The sequence below is a fragment of the Lonchura striata genome, chromosome 26, assembly GCF_050655825.1.
Source record: "Lonchura striata isolate lonStrDom1 chromosome 26, ASM5065582v1, whole genome shotgun sequence".
In the NCBI taxonomy this organism is placed as follows: Eukaryota; Metazoa; Chordata; class Aves; order Passeriformes; family Estrildidae; genus Lonchura; species Lonchura striata.
The window spans coordinates 9,736,601-9,758,833 of record NC_140728.1 but is presented as its reverse complement, the minus strand read 5'-3'; the positions used below and the strand labels follow the sequence as shown (position 1 = coordinate 9,758,833).

At 47.4% G+C, this 22,233-nt stretch overlaps 2 protein-coding genes across 5 annotated transcripts in view; one reads left to right on the top strand and one right to left on the bottom strand.

Annotated features, from left to right (window-relative positions):
* Positions 1–5,876: 5,876 nt before the first annotated feature.
* DRAM2 (DNA damage regulated autophagy modulator 2) lies at positions 5,877–22,221 on the bottom strand. 4 transcript variants are annotated; one of them, XM_085561486.1, is made up of 9 exons: positions 22,188–22,221; positions 17,786–17,877; positions 14,898–15,056; positions 13,904–13,971; positions 13,222–13,424; positions 10,893–11,070; positions 7,473–7,555; positions 6,667–6,759; positions 5,877–6,192 (listed from the first exon to the last, which is right to left on the bottom strand). In XM_085561486.1, exons 2-9 carry the CDS (start codon positions 17,809–17,811, stop codon positions 6,085–6,087), a joined length of 918 nt encoding a protein of 305 aa, XP_085417612.1. In that variant the 5' UTR covers positions 17,812–17,877; positions 22,188–22,221; the 3' UTR covers positions 5,877–6,084. The 4 variants fall into 4 exon arrangements, with proteins under 4 accessions (XP_085417612.1, XP_085417614.1, XP_085417615.1 ...); XM_085561488.1 differs by having other exon boundaries at positions 13,222–13,361; XM_085561489.1 differs by lacking the exon at positions 22,188–22,221 and adding an exon at positions 21,046–21,195 and having other exon boundaries at positions 13,222–13,361.
* The window catches only part of CEPT1 (choline/ethanolamine phosphotransferase 1), a 32,942-nt gene continuing 32,042 nt past the window's right edge, over positions 21,334–22,233 (top strand). The window contains exon 1 of the mRNA XM_085561482.1: positions 21,334–21,468. The gene's annotated coding sequence lies outside the window, so the exon portion shown is untranslated. The remainder of the gene's footprint in view (positions 21,469–22,233) is intronic.

The window sequence follows — 22,233 nt, the reverse complement described above, 5'->3', positions numbered from 1 at the left end:
AGCCAGACCTGGTGCCTTGCAGTCCCTGACCCACCACAGCAGCCCCAGAATTTCTGTGTGAGGCACAAGCCTTCACAGAGGTCTATCCTAGACACAGAATCATTGGATCATTTAGATTGGAAAAGGCCCTCAAGATCACAAAGTCCGATCATAAATCTGAGGTAGCCAAGCCCAGCACTGACCCAGATCTGGCCATTGCCAGGTGCAGCCCAGGAAGCCACCTGGGGGTGGCTTTCAGGGGGCTGTACCAAGAACACCCATCAGATGAAGCTCTGGACAGACAATAGCAGTGTCACGTTCACAACACAGCAGAGCATAATTGATCCAGGAGGTTCTGGGATGCATTGAGGATAAACTCCTGCAAGTGAGAGAGGAGCCAGCAAGGAGAGGAGCTGTGCTGGACCTTGTGCTCACCACCAAGGACGACTTGGTAGGGAATGAGAAGCTCAAGGGCAGCCTGGGCTGAACTAACTGAATGGTGGATTCAGGATCCTCAGGGCAATAAGGAAGGCACAGTGCGCCCTGGGATTCAGGATGCCTCTTCAGGTATCTCCTTGGTTGAGTCTCATGGAATAAAGCCCTGGAGGGAAGAGGGGTCCAGGAGAGCTTGTTCATATTTAAGGCTCACCGCCAAGCTCAGGAGTGATGCATCCCAAGCATGAGGAATTTGGGCAAAAACTCCAGGAGGCCTGTGAGGGTGAATAAGGAGCTCCTGGACAAACTCAAGGAGTGTGGAAGCAAAGACAGGCAGCCTAGGAGGAATACAGAGAGATTGAGCAGCCAGGGATCAGGTTAGGAAACCTGAAACCCTGGTGGAGTTAAGTCTGGCCAGGGACATCAAGGGCAACAGAAAAGCTTCTATAGATACATTGGTAATAAAAAGAAGACAGGGGAAAATGTGGGCCTTCTCCATAAGGGAGCGGGACACCTGCTTACCCAGGACGTTGAGAAGTCTGAGGTTCTCAGTGTTTGTGCCTGAGAAGTCTGAGGTTCTCAGTATTTGTGCCCCAGTCTTCTCTAGGAAGTGACCCAGTCACACTGCCAGAGCTGCAGGGGCAAAGGCAGGGACTGGGAGAAGGAAGAACCATCCACACTAGGAGAACCACGGAATTCCAGAATCTTTAAGGTTGGAAAAGCCCTCCAAGCTCATCAAGTCAAACCTGTGTAATCAAGTCCAACCTGTGACTGATAAACACCTTACCACTCAGCCCAGAGCACTGAGTGACACATTCAGGCATTCCTTGGACACCTCCAGGTATGGCAACTGCATCATCTCCCTGGGAAGACTTCAATGTCTGACCACCCCTTCCAGGAAGAAACTACTCCTGATGTCCAACCTGAAATTTTCCTGGTACAACTTGATGCCGTTTCCTCATATCCTGTCCTTGTTTCCCTAGGAGCAGAGCCTGACCTCCCCTAGCTACTCCCTCCTATCAGGGTGTTGTGGAGAGCTAGAGGGTCCCCTGAGCCTCCTTTTCCCCAGGCTGGGCCCCCCAGCTCTCTCATCCATTCCTAAGAGGACTTATGCTCCATACTCTTCACCAGCTCTGTTCCTTTCTCTGGGATTGAGAGATAAAGAAGCTTCTACTGGTTAAATACTTCATTAAAGGAATATTTAAGGAATATGAAGGTGCACAGGTCTGTGGGACCTGATAAGATGCATCTATGGATCCTGAGGGAACTGGCAGAGGAAGTTCCTAAGCCACTCTCCATCACATTTGAGAAGTGGCAGTTCCGTAAAGTTCCCACTGACTGGAAAATAGGAAATTTGACCCCATTTTTCAAAAGAGAAGTAAGGCAGATGCAGTACACTACAGGCCAATCAACCAAACTGGTGTCTGGCAAGATCATGGAGAAGATCCTTCTGGAAACTACCAACATAGCTTCTCTGAAGGGAAATTGTGCCTGAGAAATTTGGTGGCCTTGTATGATAAGGTGACAGTGCTGATAGGTGCAGCAGAGCAACTGACATCTACCTGGACTATGCAAAGCATTTGACACTGTCCTGCAGGACAGCCTTGTCTCAAAACTGGAGAGAAATGGATCTGATGGGTGGAACACTCACTAGATAAGGAATGGGCTGGATGGTGGCGCTCAAAGGGTTGTGGTCTGCAGCTGTAGAGAAGTATGTCCAAGCGGAGACCAGTGACAAGTGGTGCTCCAGGAGTCAGTGCTGGGACCAGTGCTGTCTGTCAATGACATGGACAAGTGTGATTGAGGCACCCTCAGCACAGTGGGCATCCAAAGGGATGGGGCATCCAAAGGGATCTGGATGGGCTGGAGAGGTGGGGTCGTGTGAACCTCATGAAGTTCAGCAAGACCAAGGATGAGATCCTGCCCCTGGGTTGGGGTGACCTCCAGCACAACTCTAGGCTGCGGGATGAATGGAGCAGCCCTGAAGAGAAGGACCTGGGGGTGTTGGTGGATGAGAAGCTCAATAGGAGTGACTTCATCAGTGATGACGGAAAACTGACAAATGTAGTTTATCTAGACTTCTGTAATCATTTGAGATGGTTCTCCCCCAGTAGCCTTCTCTACATTGGAGGAATGGATTTAACAGGTGGACTGTCAGGCGGATAAGGAATTGGTTGGATGGTCACATCCAGGCAGTTGTGGTCAATGGCTCAGAGTTCCAGTGGACATTAATGACAGTGGTGTCCCTCACAGATCTGTACTGGGATCTGAAGTCCCAGGAGGCTGGTCAGGGCAATTCAAGTGTATTAATGGACCCTGTCAGTTTGTTCAGTGCTCGGCTGGTCAGGCATTGGAAGGGGCTGCCCAGGGAGCTGGTGGAGACACCATCTTGGAATTGTTTAAAGAGTGTCTGGATCTCTCTGGGTGATGTGATTTAGGTGTTATGGGGTTACAGTGGCAGTATGAGATGGACTTTGATGGATGATCCTGAATGTCTTTTTCAACTGTGATGATTCTATGGGAGGTGGGACCCAACCCGGACCCTGGATCATGACTCATGTTGGTGGGACTGCAAAGAAAGAGAAAAAGGCAGGGAATCACTGGGGGTGTGTAACTCTGGGCAGCTGGAAGCAGGGAGTTGCTCCTCACTGCTGCTCATCTGTCTCTTGGGAAAAGGTGAGACAGCAGGAAAAGAATTTTCCTGGCATTGAGGAGGTTGTCAAACAGAGAAGAGTTGGATGCTCTGAGGCTGAATTTCCATGGATCTGTAGCTGAGCAGGAATCCCAGCATGGTGCTAGGCTGATAGGAGAGCAGTGAGGGAGGTTTAGGGTGTTTAACTGTAAACCCAGGAATGTACTGGTTTGGGCAGTAAAATCATAATTTTTGAGGTTGAAAAAGCCCTCTGAGATAATTGAGTCAATTTTCCCCAGCACTGCCAAGACCACTATTAATCATATCCTGTAAGTGTCACATGCACATGAGTTTTTAAATCCCTCCAGGACTTGTTATGGGCAGCTGTGCCAGGACTGGACAACTCTTCTGGGGAAGAAACTTTTCCTGTTGTCCAACCTGAACCTCAGTCTGCCCTGCCTGACTCATCACAGTGACATTACGTTACAGAGAAATTTCTGTTCTCTGGGGCAGGAATTGCTTCTGGGAGCAGCAGGTTGGATGTCTGTTGGCAGGCTCAACCTGTCTGTGTTTCCAGGGATCCATGGCTGTTGCAGTGCGCGCCGTGCGGGGCGGCTGTGCCGGGGCGCGGCTGTTCCCTGCGAGCGCTGCAATTCCCAATTATCGGCAGGGACAGACAGCGATGACACGGGGCTTAGGGTAGAACAAGATGGATTTATCCCTGGGCTCCCAGACAAGACTGGAGGGGGGGTGAACAGAGGTTTTTATACAGCAACTCAGGAGTAGGGGTGTAGGAAAGTGAACCAGTGAGGATATGGTAAGGGAGGAATATAAAGTGGAGCAAATAGCTTATGAGCCTATCAGGGAAAATGAGGGGGGGAATAATACAAAGTAATGAATGGGGTGTCCAGAACAAGACAGACACAGAACTCTCTGGAGAAAGGGGCAGGGATAGGGAGGATTGACAACTTGGAAGGGAGGAGGTTAGGGAAGGGCTTGGGACAACTGGCAACTGGGAAAGGGAATGGATTAGGAAGGAGAACAGGGGGCAAACATGGATTCAAAGCAAAACACACCACAACACATGGCGAAAGCATTGAAGGGGAGGTGAGGAAAGCCCTGTGAGCAGGCAGATGCCTTCTAGAGCCTCCATGAAAGCTACATGAATGCATCAATTGGGGTTTTTTCTTCTCCCATCATAATCAGGCAAAGTGCTCTCTCCCTCCTTCTCCACAGGGATCCAATCACTTTTGGCACCATCTCTTGCTGAAACCATTTATCTAATGAGCCTTGCGGGAGGCAAAGGATTCTCTCAGCTGAAACTTCGCATTTTCTACATTGGAGCAGTTAGTCGGGATCTGGGGCTCCTATTCCCTGCTTATGAAGTGTGTAGCCAAGTGTGCAGCTCTCCAGGGTGACTGAGATCCCAAAGGATTCATCAGCAGGTAAAATACAATACTTGAGAAACCTTCCCAGGCCATGGAGCCCAGGGTTCTCTGTGACTCCATGTGAATCACATCCACCTGTCTTCTCACCCCACTGCCCTCAGTAGTATGGCATCTTTTGGCCCCAGATGTTGTTTCCACCCTGTGGATTGTCTGAACTGTGGCTGAACCAGGCTGGAGATGCAGTGACAGGGATGGAGACATCCCATTTAAATCTGGAAGAAAAAAGCTACTCAGGGAACTGCTGGGGTTTCCAGGAGGCCTCCAGCTTAGATTAATTTATTTCCAGGTGCTTTGTCTGCTCCTCCGGGAAGGGAAGATGCCAACGTAAGGGATTCTGGTGTGGGAGGAAATGTGCTGGAACTCATGTACAAGCCTTGAGCAGTAACTTGGGAAGGGAACTGAGCTATTCCTGCTAAGCAGGGCTCAGAGGCAGCTGTGGAGGTACTTGGTTGGTCTGTGTGCAATCAGATATCCCCTCAATCTGCTGTACTTTGGTAGAATTTGAGATACTTGTTTTTAAGGCTTCTGGCTCGGCCTGGGCATGAGTGTGGGAGGTTGTCCCTATGGATTGACCCTGGAAGCAGCTGGTGTGTCTGGCACTTACAGGCTCATGGAGCTCAGCCTCTGGAGCATACAGACACTCCACAGGGTTGGGATAAGTGCTGTCAGCACTCTGGGAGCTGCTGGAAGCAGCTGGAGGAAGGAGCAGCTGGCTTACGTTGGAGTCTCAGGGAGCACCAGGGATCTCGAGAACATGAGAACAGGGGATGCGCTCTGGGGTGTTGAAGTGACAGCTCTTGGCTCGAGAGGGAACAGGACATGGGCTGCCTTGGCCAACTCTTCCACCTGTCTAACAGAACTTGGCATGAGAATTCCTGGGTCAACCTGCCTTTCAGCTCAAACAACTGCCAGGGAGAGGGAGGGAAGGAAGGCCAGGCTGGACAGGGCCTGGAACAAGCTGGAAGACATCCTTGTGCATGGCAAGGGATGGAATGGGATGGGTTTAAGGTCCCTTCTGAGCCAAACCCTTCTGGGATTCCATGGCTGTGTGGTTCCTGCTGCTCCCTGTCACTCCTCTCCAGAGCCAGCACAGGGCTGCCCTTCCAGCAGGAGGGAGCTGCTCAGCTGCCTCGATCTCCAGAGCAGGCTGTGGTGTGAAGAGATTTTTCCCTATGGGCTGCTCAAAGGATTGGGTGGCTTTGGGATCTGGCCCAAACTACAGGGCATAGATCAGCCCCCTGGGCCCTAGGGGAGCAGAGGTGAGGCTGGAGGCTCTGCCATCCAAAAGGATTTGGCCTAAGGAGCACTGGAGAGAGGACAGTGAGGGAGGTCAAACTGAGTGTGGAGGAAGAGATGTGGAGACACAACCAAAGAGACACAACTCATTAATAACCTTCATTTAATCCTTCATAACATTGGAAAATGTAGAAATGTCACAGACTCATTCACAGTACTGGTAACATTTGCAAAGCTGTGCAAAGCCCTTGATGTCAAGTACAAGACAATCATGTCATACTTTTTTGCATATAAAATAAATGTTTAGAAATAACAGCTGTTATTGCTAATAAATTCCTGAGTTCTCTCCATCCATCAGATGCTCCCTGCTATGAGCAGTGCCTGCTCCTCTGCCCTGAAGCTCCCTGGGCTCTCATGCAGAGTCTGGCCCTGCAGGCTGACCACAGCTCGCAGGGAGATTTTCTGTGGAGGGAAAGCAAAGGGAGTTGCTGTGAGTGGCTCCTTCACTGCCTTGACAATGGTAAGTTCCATGGCCAGAGGAAACACCAAATATTTTTGTGAACACCAACAGATAAGAACCATGAGCCTGGCTCCTAGCTGTGCTCTGGATTGGCATCATTTGCCTTGTCCTGGAGAAAAAGGCCTGTGTGTCTGTGACAGGTCTGGAAGTGAAGCCAGTCAGGGCCAGTCAAGGCTAGTTAAAGCCAGACTGATGCTGGAGCAGGGACAAACAGCAGGGACAGACTCTGGGGGTCGCTTAGAGCTGCTTATGGGTCTACAGCCCTGGTGACTGATCCATGCCAGGTTAATGGCTGCACTCCATCACCTTAAAGGTCTTCTCCAACAAAAACAATTCCATGATCCCATAAAATCTAAGGATGCCCTGCTGCACCACACTGGGCTATTCAGAAACAGAGAATGCTAACTTCATTTTACCTGGAAGTCACGGATGTAGGTGAGGAAGAAGCTGAGGAAGGAGAATGCCAGAGACCACTCAGAAACAGTGCTGATGATGTGGGGGGTGTAGCCCTATGTTACAGAGGAGAAAAAAATCTGTGTGAAAACTGCTCTGAAACCTGCAGTGGCACAAGGATGGTTTGTGACTTCTGACATCCCATGTGACATCTTGGTATCCAGAGCTATTCCCACTGGAGACCAAAATCCCTTATTGTATCTGGAATCTCCAGGAATGAAGTGCTAAAGAATGAGAATGACCAGGAAAACACCTGCTCTAACTGGGATGATGCCCATTGGAAATTTAATATGCACCTACAAAACCTGAAGGCTCAATCCAGAGCTCAACTAACAAAGAGCAGAGAGGTTCAAGGCCCTCCTCAAAATGCAGGAGGGATTAATTTAGAGTTACTCTTGAAGATCCAACAGTTTTGTGCAATCAGAACTTCAGCAAGCGCTGGCACTGGTTGCCCAGAGCAGCTGTGGCTGCCCCATCCCTGAAGTCCAAGGCCAGGTTGGACAGGGCTTGGAGCAGCCTGGGATAGTGGGAGGTGTCCCTGCCCATGACAGGGGATGGAACTAGATGGGCTTTAAGGTCCCTCCCAACCCATCACAGTCTGGGATCCCACAATTCCAAGGAGCTGCTGGCTGCTTAGGCTGCCACAGCTCTCTCCTCTCCCATCCCAGTTTGCATCGTGACATGCAGCAAGTTCCCACCTGTCCCTCCAAATCCAGCTGGATTTGGTCTCCATTCCCCTCTCCCCTCCCCGCCCCCCCAAATCACTTACTCTTTCCTGGGGGTCCCAGTGCAGCTTCTGCACCAGGTTCTGTCCATACAATCCACTGTACAACACAACCGAGGACACAAACACTGAGGGAAGAGGTTAAGGAAGATTCAAAGCCAAGAATGAGGAACATGGAACTTGCAGACTGTGTTGAGCTGAGGCTATGAGGTCTCAGCCAGAGGAGGAGTAATGGTGTCCTGGACTGTTCACATTGTGCCCTTCAACCCATAGCTTGTCCCAACCCACTGGTTACTGTCACGTGAAAAGGTTAATTTGAACCTGAACCCATTATTTCTGTTCTCTGTGTGCTCCCTCTTGTTATTCCTTTGATCAATCACAGTGCTCTCATGGAAATGTTTAAGCTATGATTAGATGTGCACACTTACAGAGCATTTTAATTTAACTTTACTGGTATTTCCCATCTTAATGAGTCTGGATCTCTTTCTCTGATGGCTTGTCAATGCCTCAACTACCTTGCATTCTTGCTGTGGGTCACAGGTTGGAATTCTGTATCACCTGCAGCAAAGAGGATTTTTGGCTTTTCTGTTTCTCTCTAAGTCAAGGTTTAAGAAGTGCTTTGGATTTCATGCCATGTGACAATGATCCCCCATTTAATCCAAGACCTAGATCCTTCTGGAGTGTTTGATGTCACTTCTTCAACATCTTACAGAGGGAAGGTACCCAAAAAAGTGCTCCTGCTACACCACAAATGAAACTCAGATAATTGATTTATAGACAACCTGATTTTCATAGGATTAGGATATTAAATTCTTCAGTAGTTAATGAGAATAAGCACGAAGAGCCTCCTGATGTGAAAAATTAATTTTGGTAGTGAACAAGGCTGGACTTCCTAACACAAACATGGCATCAAGAACTCAGACTTGCAAAGCTTATTTAAAAATGGATGTGAGTGGTTTAGCAGCTCTGGTTACTGACTGGACCACAGACACCCGATTTTCTGCTTAATTGAACTGGGCAGCTCTAGGAGCTGTTTGTTATCTGCCCGAGTTCCTGCTGCAGTGGGAAGAATTTAATCATTGTGATATAAAAATAACTGGTTCCCATTTCCCCCTCCACCCCCCATTACAGTGGGGTCATCAGCTGCCTTGCTCTGGGCTGGCAGTTCTGCTGTTACATTCCACCACAGGACCAGAAATATTTTCATAGATTCAGAGAATTATTTAGGTTGGAAAACACCTCTGAGGTTGAGTCCAATTTTTCCCCAAGGCCAAGGCCACCACAAATCCACGTCCCCAAGTGCCACATCCACATGCCTTGTAAACCTCTCTAGGGATGGTGACTCCATCACTGCCCTGGGCAGCTGTGCCAATGCCTGACCAACCTTTCTAGGAGAAAATTTTCTTAATATCCAACCTGAACCTCCCTTGACACATCTTGAGGCTGTTTATTCTTGTCCTGGCCCTTGCTCCCAGCAGCAGAGCACAACCCCGTCCAGGCTGCCTCCTACTGTCAGGGAGTTGTGCAGAGCCAGAACTGTGCCTCTTCTTCTCCAGGCTGAGTCCCCCATCTTCTCCCTCAGCTGCTCCTGGTGCTGCAGACCGTTTCCCAGCTCCATTTCCCTTCCCTGGACATGCTCCAGCCCCTCAGTGTCTCTCTTGTCAGGAGGGGCCCAGAGCTGTCCCCAGGACCGGAGGTGCCCCAGCAGCAGTGCCAGCACAGGGAATGGGCACTCCTGTCCCAGAGCTGACACAAAATACATTTCCTTCTGTCTTCCAGTACCTGTTACAACCATTTAACCCAAGGCCACAGACTTCTCCCATTCCCCATCTTTCCCTTATTACATTATGAGCTGTTAATTTAGAGTAATTTCCCTTTTCTTCCTCTTTCATTGTTATATATGTACACATCATTACTTCTACAACTTCCCTATAATTTTGGTTAGAATACATTGGCACAAAACCCTCTACAAATCTGAGGTTTGTCGGCTTTTGGCATCTGTAAGAGGAACGTAACTTGCAGCAGATCATACTGTTCATAGAACATATTTAGTTACACCCGTTTGGTTCCTCCCTATTCAAAGCTGAAAATCTTGGTTGCTAATACCAAAAATTTCTGATAAATACAAAAATTCTCTAAGTTTATCAGATGATTTCCTTGTTTGTCTGCCAAGGCCCCTCAGCAGGTGAAGGTCATTCATGATGGACAACAAGCCTGTGCCCCACTGTCCCAGCTCCTCTGACTCCTTACAGATTCTATAATCCTGCAGCAGCAGGGATGGGAGCCCAGGGAGATGCTCCAACCTTGGGAAATGGGACATATGGTTTAGTGTTGCTATTGGCTGCCAGCCTGAAAATACGTGGGATTTGTAGGGATTAAATCAGTGGCCTGGATACAACTGCAGATGGGACAGTGTTTAAGCCATGGGTTTTGCAACTTGTGTCCCTGGAATTCAGGAAGTTTGGTGTTATTGTCCTGTTTGACACAAAAACTGAGTTTAATTTTTAAATCAAATTTCAAGTCCATTGTGGTGAGCAGGAGAATTATTCTGGTGCAGTTTCCTAAATGTTTCAATAATTCGGGAGAGGAAAATGGCCTCTATTTCTGAGTGAGTTTGCCCACATTTTTATATAAATATATGGATAAATGTTCTGGAATGGATTCCCACTGAGAGAGGGCAGCATTAGCAGGTCCCTTCAACACAAACCATTCTGTTTCTCTCTTTGTCTAAACCCCACAGCTGCTTCCAGCACTTGGAATTCAGAACTAAAGGGGTTGGACTCTGATGCTGATGGAAGGTGGTAGAGAATGCCAGTCAGAAATATCTTGTCTTTTGAACTGCAGAATGGGCAGGGAGGAGATCAGAAGTCAAAGTCCCCCCGCCTTCCAACTCACCCTTGAAATGTGCTCCAGACTTGTCTCCCTGGCAAGTGCCAGCACGTCATCCCTATTCCAGAGCCAGCTGGCACAGCCAGCCCTGCTCCACATGGTCTGTTTTCCTCTTGTGCTACATACTGGGTTTCTTTTTCATTTGCATCCTAATCTAACACTCTGCACCATTTTTGTCCTCAGGAACACACTTTTATTTCTTACCTATTTTTTCCCCCATTGAAACCACCCATCCCTTAAGCACAGTTCCCTTTGGCCCCGTATTTCTTAATTTAGTCACACCTCTTATTTTTCCTATTTTCAGTCTCTGGTGTGCAGTAGGAAAGGGGAGGAGAAAGGGTAGTAACTGTCCGTCTTACCTTTGCTTTTAATATCCAGGGGGGAATATTAAAATTATTAAAGGGATTATCCATTTTCCCTGAAATTCCCAGGCTGGAATACAGAACAGGGCATTCTATAGGGTGTACAATCAAGGATGACAGGCCTCTTGTGGCACATGGTGGTTGTTCAGTTCAAGTAGGTGTAAATCCTGTGGAGACTGTTGGGTTTTGGTGCCACTGCCCAGGCAAAGGATACTGCTCAAGATGCTGGAACAGCTCCACAGGAACACGGCCAGGCGGGCCCAGAAGATGTCTTTGCTGTGAAGTTCTGGCTGCATCAGGTAGGACAGGATGGTCTGAACCAGCATGTAAATGGACCCCACCCCAAAGGTCAGGCAGGCTCCCAGCACATGGATGTAGTACAGGATGCATTTCTAGGGAAAGAAAGTGCTGCCTGTGAAAACCTGGTTTCGTTTTCTTCTGTAAACCTCTGGTATCCACCCCTCAGTGACCTTCTCCCATTCTGAGCTAAGCAGTTCGGGACTGTGGCAGTCCTCAGGAGACTTTTTTTGGAAGCCCCATTGGAAGATGTCTGGAAGTCCTAACCTGCCAGCCACTGGAATTTCTGGTTTTGTTAAGTTCTTGTGGTGAAGTTACAGGTCACAGCTGTACCTTCAGTACAGGAATTTGTGAGAGCTCTTCTCATAAATAGACAACATCACAGGAATTGGGTGAGAGAACCTCTGCAGGTAGTCAGGGAGTGAGAGTGACAACATTTCTACTCCAGGAACCTGTGCATCTATAAAGATTATGTAATACAGGACAGATAAAACACAATTCTAGCACCCAATTTTGGATTAAAAATAATGAGGTTCTCTGAATGAATTCTGGTTTGAATAAAGATTGTTTATAAAATTAGTATCTTGTAATACTCTGAGGGAACAACATTCAATCGAGCAGCAATACTTAAAAACACCACCAGGAGAACCAAATGTCAAATAGCAAAAATAACTAAAACCAGAAGATATTCCAAAAAATCCAACTCAACTAAAAAATTATTATTAAAATATATGTGTGTGAAACCCACGTGTGTTCAGCCCTTTCCTCTCATCCCCAGCTTAGCACAGGAGCCAGAGAGAAGGAATAAAAAGTGTCATCTGACCTGTTGCACAAGCCAAGGCCTGGCAGCCTCCCTGCACCCCAACTGTGCAGATGTTTCCTTCCCTAAAACATGAGGTTCTCTGTGTATCTTACTGAGTAACTCTTAAGATCAAGCTTTTCCTTGTGCACTTTCTGTGCACAAATGTATTTTAAGTGCTGCATCCACAGTGAGAATTTCTATTTAAGAAATATGCAGGTTGCAAAGGTGTGTGCTCCAAAATCATGTACTGTACAGGGAGGTGTCAGCAGAGAGAAATTCTCCATTTTCACATTTTGGGGTCTCCAATCACCAGTGGATTTCAGGGCAATATGCAAGAGCATCACTTCCAACTTTTGTTTTGCTCAAGATTAAACCATACAAGAACTTTTACCAAATTAACATGCACCTCCTGGGTTTTGACTGTTGTGAAATGCAAAGAAAGTAAAAAAACCCTTTCTTGAGGTCAGTGGAAGGAAATCATAGAGTTGAGCAGAGCCTGGAGGATTCTTCTTGGTGGGTGTGGAATGGGAGGCTGGACCTCTGAGGGCTCTAGAAAATAGTAAATAGATTGAGGCCTCCAAAAGAAAAAATGCCTAGAATGAGAGTGGTGAGGTTTCTAAGACAGCGGCTGCTGAAGCACTTGAGGAGCTGTGCTAGGGAAAAGGTGGAGCTTGCCAAGAGTTTTTCCTCTTTGGTTTTCTCTGTCCCTAATCCAGCAGAAGTCTGAGGTGACACTGCAGCCTGTGGTGGCTACAGGCACCAGAACAGAGCCCCAAAATCCGTCAGGTAATTAATGTGATAAGGCTGGAAATTATACAATCACCTGGCAAATAAAGCAAACAATGGGGACCTATTCAAGGTGTGATGGGTCAGAATATCAGATTTGAGTTTTTTTGAGTGGAAAGTATTGGGGAGCAGAAAAAATACAGACCTGGGATGGAGAAAATCAGAAGAATTAATGTTGCAGAATTTTCAAAAATTTGAGAAAGTCTGAAGGAAAATCTACCCAAGAAGGCAGGTTTACCAGAGCTGGGCTTGTGGGGTTGGGTGGTTTTGTTGGCTTTACTTCTAGTTGTAACAAGCTTTTAATACTTTTTATACTATTTGATACCTGATTCTCCTGAGCCCCAGTTGCAGGTTTTCAATCTGGACCTCAGGTTTTCAACCTGCCTGGAAGGAGATCCAAGTGTGGTTTCTGCAATGCTTTGTGGTTATGAATGTTTTGAAATGTCATGAAGAGCTGCTTACAAGTCCCAAAGCAAATAAGAAATAACTAACAAATTAAAAGTCAAACCTTATATTTTTTAACTGTTCTCTGTAGAGAATTTCACAGAAAAGCAGTTTGCCAGTTTCTGTAAATTCACAATTTATCAGATATGACATCAGGTATCTCAGAACAGACACAGCTCTGGCAGGGGCAGAGCAGTGCATGCAGAGCACAAACCTGGAAATTTGCAATAATGCAGAGTCCAAAGCAGCTCATCCATCCCAGCATGAGGCCCAGCTTATTCAGCCTGAGGATCTTGGGTTTTTCTGGGCTCAGGGCAGACACTTGTTTGTACCGGATGTACATGGTGGCCATCCCTGCCAAAGACAGCCACAGGCAGTGAGATTCCTGCTGGGGAGCCTTGTTTACCTGGGAAGATGCTGAGTGACAGAGGCAACTTTTAAAATACAATAATTTTTTAGGGCACAGTGAAATAGGAAAGCTGAAAGGCTGGAAGTGAAAATTGAAATAATATAATGGCAAACAAGTCAAATTATTAGATTTTTTTGATCTATTTCATTTAAAAGCCATATTAGGTTGTTTTCCCTCCCTCCATTGTTTTAGCACAGGTAAGGTGACTGCCTTGAATTTGCATTTTTATTTATTTTACTTTTCTGTTTGATTTTTGAATGCATTTTTTGTCCTTCTGGAATTTGCAATTGCATACTGGCAATTCATGGATAACATCCCTGACACACATTTTTAATTGCTTAAGAGAAGTGAGATTTATTGCTCAGTATTTAGTTTTTGAGTAAGAATTCTGGGCTGTTTAATGATTTGAAGAAGGAAGTGAACTTTTTTAAAGCTGTTGCATTACAGAACTGCCTGCACCTCACCAAGGACAGTTTTCTGTACTCACCCAAGAAGGTTGAAACATTTAACATGATCCCAAATAAGCATCTTTCAGGTGGTATTGTCCCTGTATCACTGGAAAAGATAAATGGAGTGATACATATCCTATATTATTTATATTAAAAATACTTCCAACACAACTTTACTTATTTCAATCTACAAAGGACATGTAAAAAAAGTGCCTCCCAGGTGATTTTCACTGAATTTTTCACTACTCAAACTATGCTGTGCTGGTTTTAGAGCTGTAGAAATCACCATGGTAAAGACAAGCTCGCCTTGGAGCAGGGAATAATCATGCTCTGAGTAACTCTTCCTTTCATATCAGTCTTGATGCCATAAAAGGTAAATAAAAAGGACTAAAACTGGAAAAATAAAGAACATGGAAAACTGAAAGAGCAATGCTTGAGTTATATATATCAGCCTTGATAGAATAAAGTTGGCAATGTAGATTTTAGTATGGATTTTCTGGTGCAACAAACCTGGAGGCAGCAAGTGGCTTCACTCTGAGCAGGGATGTGGTAAGGCACCCCCAGTTCATAATCATTTTAAGGGTATGTTCATAGAGCCAAAGCTTAGAGTTTTGCACAAAACCAGACACCTTTAAATAGAGTAACACACAAATCCCAGAATGGGTTGGGAAGGACCTTGAAGTTCATCTCAACTATCTTATTCCAACCAGGGGCACGTTCCACCATCCCATGCTACTCCAAGCCTCATCCAACCTGGCCTTGGACACTTCCAGGCATGGGGCAGCAACAGCTTCTCTAAGCAACTTGTGCTGGATTCACCACCCTCACAGGGAATGAATTTCTTCCTAATATTTAACATGAATTTCCTCTCTGTCAGTTTAATATCACCCATAATTATATATACAATGGCTATAAGGAATTACTTTAGAACAGGAGCTGTTAGGTAAGAACTGCGATTTAAGTCTGGAGTTGGGAAGAATTCACAGGAGTGGGGTCAGTTCAGTGCTCTGACACAGGTCAGACATCACTGACCTGATGTAGGGCACCAAAGGGTCAACGTGGTGTAGGACAATTGCAGTAATGTAGGAAAACACAAACGATGCTGCTGACCACACAACCAGCGCCACAGGCAGGAATGAGAGGCCTTGCTGGAACCACCACATTTCCAGGGCTGACTTCTGCCACCAGACACTGTGAAGAACCAAATGAAAAATATTACTAAGAGTTCTCAAATGTTTACTGAGATTATCAAATTTACTGAGTTCTCAAGGGTTTATTGAGAGTTCTTAAAGGTTTACTGAGATTCTCAAAGGTTATCTAGGATTTTACTACGAGAACTGAAGTTTGGGTTTCCTTGAGGCAGGCTGTTTCCCATACAGCAGTTTGATATTGCTCTCAGTCCTCTCCTGTAAACCCAAAGTGAACGCTGACTTCACGGAAGAAATCATAAATAAGCAGAATTAAATATGGAAATGTTAATTCTGAAATATTAGAGTATCATTAGAAACCAGTACTGCCATTTTTCTACATGGCTTGGATTTTTTGCTGCCAGAAAAGGGTCATGTGGGTCGCTGTGAGTAACTGATTCAATTTTCTTCTCAGCCGTGTGTCATAACAACAGGTCAGCAGAGTGGGCTGGCAGAGAACATGTCCCTGCACTGACACTGCAATTGATGATGGCTGTGATGGAGCCTCCAGCTTCTACTAACACTTAGCTGGGTAGATGTGGAAGAAATGGCCCAAAATTACTTTAATACCTGCCCTCAATTATTCCCCGTCAGACTCTGTGACTTGATATCTGTTGTAGAGTCCCAGGGCTGGAAGGGACTTTAAACCACATCTTGTTCCACCCCCTGCCATGAGCAGGGACATCTTCCACCATCCCAGGTTGCTCCAAGCTCTGTCCAAACTGGCCTTGGACACTTCCAAGGATGGGGCAGCCACAGTTTCTCTGGACAGCTTGTGCCAGGGCCTCACCATCCTCACAGGGAGGAATATCCCAATATCCCATCTAACCCTGCCATTAGTTGTGCACACATAGGTTTTATTTTCTACTCTGAGTCCTCTTTGCTTCATAGTCTCATTTTGTTGCCCCTCCATAACGTGCTGATGGGCTCTCTCACAGCACTGGGGGGAGGGGTTTCCTGGGCTCACTGTGTTTATGTTGAGCAAACAGCTCCCTTTCCCCACATCTCTTCCTCCCATGCTGTCTATATTTGGGTATTGCCAAGGAGAAGCCTGAGCTGAGGTACCTCACACAGTGGGACATAAAATGACTTTGACATTCTGCAACAATTTTTAAAAATTGATTTGTTTTTTAAATTTATCAATGTTTAGGATGTCAGTAAAAATACAAAAACCCTTCATAATTTAGATTAAATCAAAACTGAAGTAATATTTAGATCTATTTATTCTATGCTGTAAATATAAGTTTTGGAAGATATCACCGATGGAGGTTTGAGAACATAAACCAAATTCTTCTGTGGAGAGTGAATCAGAACTTTCCCATGGATTGTAATATCAACAATAACAATACCGATATTAACAAGGCAGGGGAACCTTTCACTAGAGCAGGTTGCTGAGCTCCATCCAGCCTGGCTTCAAGACCTGTCAGCTATCTGAGTTCACTGCTACCAACCACAACCCTCAAACTCAAGGGTTGCCCACAGCAGTTGCTCTTCTACAGGTGGGAGGAAAAGATCCATGTGCAGTGCAGTGAAATTATGACTCTGTACTCACACTGTCCAGTTCCCTAATCCCACCCTGAGAGCAAATCTGTGCCTCAACTCAGTTCTCTAAGAGCAAGAAGGGCTCTTAACTCTAGTTAGCTCACACAGAGAGAACTGTGGCTCCTCCCTACTCTTGCTGCAAAAACAAAGTAATTTGATACTAGCTTCAAACACAACCAGAGCTACTTCAGAATGGCTGGGGGGGGGGGAGGGGGGGTGGGGAAAGGAGCTCTGGAAGTCACCTGGGCCATCTCCCTGCTCAAGCAGGGCCACCAGAGCCAGTACTGCCAGATGACACCCCAAGGATGGAGATACCACAACCTTTCTGGGGAGCCTGGGATGACCAGTGCCAGTCACCCTCACAGAGAAAAAGTGTTTCCTGATGGTCACTAGAGAGAAGAGGAGAAAAAAGTGTTTCAACGTAGTTAAAACTGGAGACTGTAAATGAAAGATGAAAAAGGACAAAGGTGAAGAGCAAATAGTGGAGAGTGCACATCCAAGGGCATCCAAGGCAAAGATCTGTATGTGATAAAAGCAAAAGAATGTTGAAACAAATTAGAAGGAAGTACTGAGGTTTTAGAAGGGCATGGCCTGGGGTGGAGAGGCTGAAAGAAAAAAGAGAAAAGGAAGAAAGAGGAAGCACCAAGCCTAGAATGTCTCATGGCGAGAAAAAAGTTGAAACAAAAGTGGGTGAATCTTGCAAGAGATCAGAGCTGGTCAACCTTCACAACTCTTGCACAGAATGGACAACTACAGCCTTGTAGAGGTGAAGGTTCAGCTGCTCGTGAAAAAGCTGGTTGGTGACAGGTAAAGGTGTTTAAGAATTTGTAGTGAATAAGAACAGATTGGCAGAATTCAAGTTCCCTGATCTCTTGCCCATTTTTAAGCTAAATATAAAGTCTGCCATCTGATCATAATTTTAAGACTGCAAGCAGTAATGACTGTAACTTCACAATCCCATCTCTAGTATGAGTAAATTGGGAATTTGAAAGAGAAATGCAGATTTTGCATGACATTCTCTGTTATAATATTATGCTCCTGGGCATGTAATCCTTAGCTCCAACCAGTTCATCTGAATATACTTTTCATTTCACATTTAAATATTCATAGTGCCTTCATTTTATTTCTGAGCTAACATACCCTGCAAACAAACCAACCAACCAACGAACCAACCAGCCACATTCCACATACCTGAGAAAAAGGGCATCAGAAGACATGCCACTTAAGGGGAATCCAAGGTCATTTTTCTGCTGAAGCTCCAGGTTTGCTTCATTTTTCTAACTCTGAGATATAAAGGAAGATAAGCAAGATGTGAAGTACTTCTGTACCTCTTGCCATGTTTATTCTTCTTAGTACATTCTGTTAGTCACTGCTACTGACTGGACACAGATTAGACTGTTGGTTTGCCCCACAATGTTTTTCCTGCATCCCAAGTGGTTTAAGGATTGAAGCTTGTGTGTAGTGGGGAGGTAGAAATGAAGAAAAACTGGTGTTTAAGGCTCTTTGATTTTAGGAGTTGTCCACACAACCATTTAACTTGAAATGAAGACCTTTCAAGAGATGAAGTGAATGCAACTAAGTGCCTAATGCAACAGTGCCTAAGACCACAGCTTTCATCTAAGAAAGGGAACAGAACATGGAGACTTCCCATTTCATTGTGGTCACACATCCCAGTGTCCTCCTGGTGCAATGCTAAATACATGGCTGGAGAGGGGCTGGAGCAACCTGAGTGTCACAGGACCATTTAAGCTGGAAAAGACCTCTAGGATCATCAAGTCTAACTGTTCCTCGGCACTGCCAAGACCACCACTAAACCACATCCCCATGTGCCACATCCACAGCTTTTAAATCCCTCCAGGGATGGTGACTCCACCTCTGCCTTGGACAGCCTATGCCAGTGCTGTACAACACATTCCAGGAATAAACTTTTCCCAATATCCAACCTTAATGTCCCCTGGTGCAGCTTGAAGCCATTTCCTCTTGCCCTGGCCCTTGTTGCCTGGGAGCAGAGCCCAACATCCCCCTGACTGTACCCTCCTGCCAGGGAGTTGTGCAGAGCCAGAAGGTCAGCCTTGAGTGTCCTTTTCTCCAGGCTGAGCCCCGCAGCTGCTCCCGGTGCTCCAGACCCTTCCCCAGCTCAGTTCCCTTCCCTGGACACACCCCAGCCCCTCAAAGTCTCTCTTGCCAGGAGGGGCTCAGAGCTGTCCCCAGGACTGGAGCTACCTCAGCAGTGCCAGCACAAGGAACCGTGCTGGGCCTTCTAGACACACCACGGCTGAGACAGTCCAGATGCCACTGGCCTATTTCCCCACCTGGGCTGATGTTCAGCCACTGTCACCAGCATTCCCAGATCCTTTCCCAGCTTTTCAGCCACTCCTTCCCCAGCTTGGAGTATTCCATGGGATTGTTGTGACCCAAGGGCGGAACCTAGCATTGGTCTTGTTGACTGTCCCACTGTTGGCCTCAGCCATGGATTCAGCCTGTTCCTTTAATCAGACATTCCATAACTCCTGACTTTCTTCCTATGGGTTTGAGGCATTGCCTTGGGGATGCAGAGGGGCTGAAGCTCTGTGGGGATGAAGCTCACAGACAATGCAGATTCTTTACCTGTTGAGGGTATTCACATGCCAGTGCAGACTAATTTACCTGGGGTAGAATAAGCTTAGTAAAGCAGAACGGCTATCCCAATTTCTCCCTGCATATTGCCCTTACTACAAAATAAACGTGTCCACATAGGCAGCTCATCAGCACTGCTCCAAAGCAAGCTAGGCAGCAGAGGAGCCCTCACTCTGTTAGGACTGGAAATCTGTCTACCCTGAGTTGTTGCTGTGCCCAGAGCTGAGCCTTGCACATGACTTATCACAATTTTCATGTGGTCTGGAACAAAGACCACCTTCAGTCACACCACAGAGCGCTGTTGAGGCACAGCTTCTTACTGAGAGTGTATGTACAGGCTGGCGGAATCATGGAATCTCCTGAACTGGAAGTGACCCACAAGGATCACATCCAACCCCTGACCTGGACAGACTCCTCAACAATTCCACCCTGTGCATCCCTGAGAACGCTGTCCAAACACTTCTGGAGCTCTGGCAGCCTCGGGGCTGTGTCCTCTCCCTGGGGAGCCTGGGCAGTGCCAGCACCCTCTGGGGTGCTTTCCCTGATGTCCAGCCTGACCCTCCCCTGGCACAGTTCCAGCCATTCCCTTGAGTCCTGTCCCTGGTCACAGAGAGCACAGATCAGAGCCATGCTTCAGGAGAAATATGCAGCTCCCCAGGAGGATCATCCTGACAGCACCAGTTGGGCTCTGCCTCTCTTGTCTTCCCCAGCAGAAACCCCCTCACTAACTCTCCTTACACTAGAAACAGTTTTATAAATTTCTCTTCTGTCAGTCAAGATCTACCCTGAGTTCTCATCTCCCTACATCTCTCTCCTCATTAACTATTTTACAGTGGAATCAAGTCAGTTTTACCACTGTTCTGGGGGCAGACTGTACATCTCTAACAAAGGCTTCACTCTGCAAATCCCTGGGCACAGTCAGGGCATGGTGTACTCCAGGTTATCCCAACTTCCTGCTGTGCAGCTGCCCTGCATCCCTGCCAACTCCCAAGCTCTGTCTGGGTACAGAAAGAGGCACCTCCAAACACCAGGAGGCAGAAAGGTATTGCCATGTGTGCCAGATGCAAGGTCCTGAGATAAATTATTATTAACACCTCATCCTATCCCATTGTTTTCAACCGGGAGAAGGAAAAGACACACTCTAACTCCTTGTTTTTTCATAACCTCCCTTGCAAGCAGATTATGCAACACCAATGGCCAGCCTCAATTTTCCATATAACTATAATTTTCTTAAACATTTATCCTGATCTTCAGGCACTTTGGAGTTCTAAGGGTTTTTTTGGTTTTTTTTTTTAAGTTCCAGTTTGACTATCACAGATTGTTTCCAACATCAAGAGCTCGTGAAGAAAGCCAAGGAGATTTTAACCCTCTCGCAAGACTTTTCCCAGTGCGAGAATGCAGCCACGCCCCACCTGGGCAGGAGCACGTGGACAGAATCTCCAAAGGAAAATGAAAGGTGGACAAGACCACCAAGGGCAGGAAGTTCACGTTACTTGGAATGACACAGCTGCAAAGATGGTTGAATTACGAGGGGAAAAGGGAAATTCCTGAATTACTGATGATCCCTGGGTTGTCAGCCTGCCTCTTTGCTGCTCTGTCAGCCAGACAGGCAGAGATAAAGCCCTACCAAGGGACACTTCCTTTTGTCTCCAGGAAATTGTCCAGTGGACAGTGCTGAGGGAAGGACAGAGGAATTTGTCTGTGCCTTCCTAAACAAACAGAGCTGGATGAGGCTGTGTCTGAACAGCCTGCACGGGTCAGGTCCGACTGATAAGCCACGGGTAAAGGACACTGATCCTCAAAGCACTGACGTAAGGAAGTAGGAAATGTATTACCTCTGCTGTCCCTGCTGCAGGGTAATGACAGGTGACCCATTTTGAGTGTTTTCTCAGTACAGACACCAAAACAGTTTCCATGAAATCTTTCAGTCCTGTGGGGCAGCTTCCAGGGGGTCTCCATGTTCTGGCCCTCGTCTTGTTCCCTGACTGGGAAGACACAGCATGGCCTGGAGCCAACCCAAACAGTAGCAGGCCCAGGACACTGTGACACAGGATGTCCCCAAGCCTGCTTGGGACACCCAGCACACTGTGACAGTGGCTGGGCGCTCCGGCTGATCCAGGAGCTTTGTGTCAGGGAAGAACCCACAGAACTGGCCAATCCCACCTGCCTGACCAGTTTCAGCTACAAACACCTGAGTCCTTGGAGCTGAGCCACTGGGAGAGTCCCATGGGGACAGCTGGGACTGAAGTCACTGCAAGGTCACACGGGGAGTGGGGGTGCTGGGGGCAATCAGAGAGGAAAGGGAAAAGGAACCAGGTTTAGGAAAAGAGGAAAAGGGAATGAAGGGGAGAAAGGGGAGGCTGAAGGCAGAGAGATGAAGGGGCAGAGGAGCTCAGTGGGGTTCTCGGGGCAGAGGAGTTACTGGAAGTGATGGGGGCTCACTGGGGATGTGGGGGGGGGGGTCACTGAGGCTGACAGCAGGGCACAAAGGGGATGAGGGGGATTTGTCAGGAGAGGAAGAGGACAGCTGAGGTTCTGGGGGTCCCGAAGGGCAGTGGGGACTGCAGGGCACGCGGTGGGGGCTGCAGTGGGGTGGGGGTGACATGGAGGGGTCAGGGGACACTGGGGGATCACCGAAGGGATAATGAGGGCTGACAGAGAGGCCATGGCGTCACTGAGGGTGGGAGGACCTCTGAGGGGATGACACGGGGCTTCCAAGGGGGTCTCTGACGTGGTGACAGGGACACCGGAAGGTCGGTGAGGGGGGTGAAGGGGGGTCCGTAAGGGGGTGACAGAGACTCTCGGAGAGGGTAACAGGGAGTGACAGGAACACAGTGACAGGGAGACCGGGGGATAGTCGCTAGGGGGTGACAAAGGTGGCAGAAGGGGTGAAGGGGAGGTTGTGGCTTCTCTGAGGGGGTGGCCGAGGTGAGAGCGCCGCGGGTTCGGGCCCGGCCCCCCCCCCCCCCCCCTTCACCTCAGCCGCTCCCGCGCCGGCCTCGCGCTGCCCCGGCCCCGCCCCC

What these genes read in the sequence shown, in the direction of transcription:
- DRAM2 (XM_085561486.1), bottom strand. Translation starts at nt 17,811, where the DNA reads ATGTCTTCTGATGCCCTTTTTCTCAG. An exon ending in CCTTTGGTGCCCTACATCAG is followed by an intron (nt 13,972 to 14,897) that starts GTCAGTGATGTC and finishes TATCTTTTCCAG; the next exon opens with TGATACAGGGACAATACCAC. An exon ending in CCTACATCCGTGACTTCCAG is followed by an intron (nt 6,193 to 6,666) that starts GTAAAATGAAGT and finishes TTCCCTCCACAG; the next exon opens with AAAATCTCCCTGCGAGCTGT.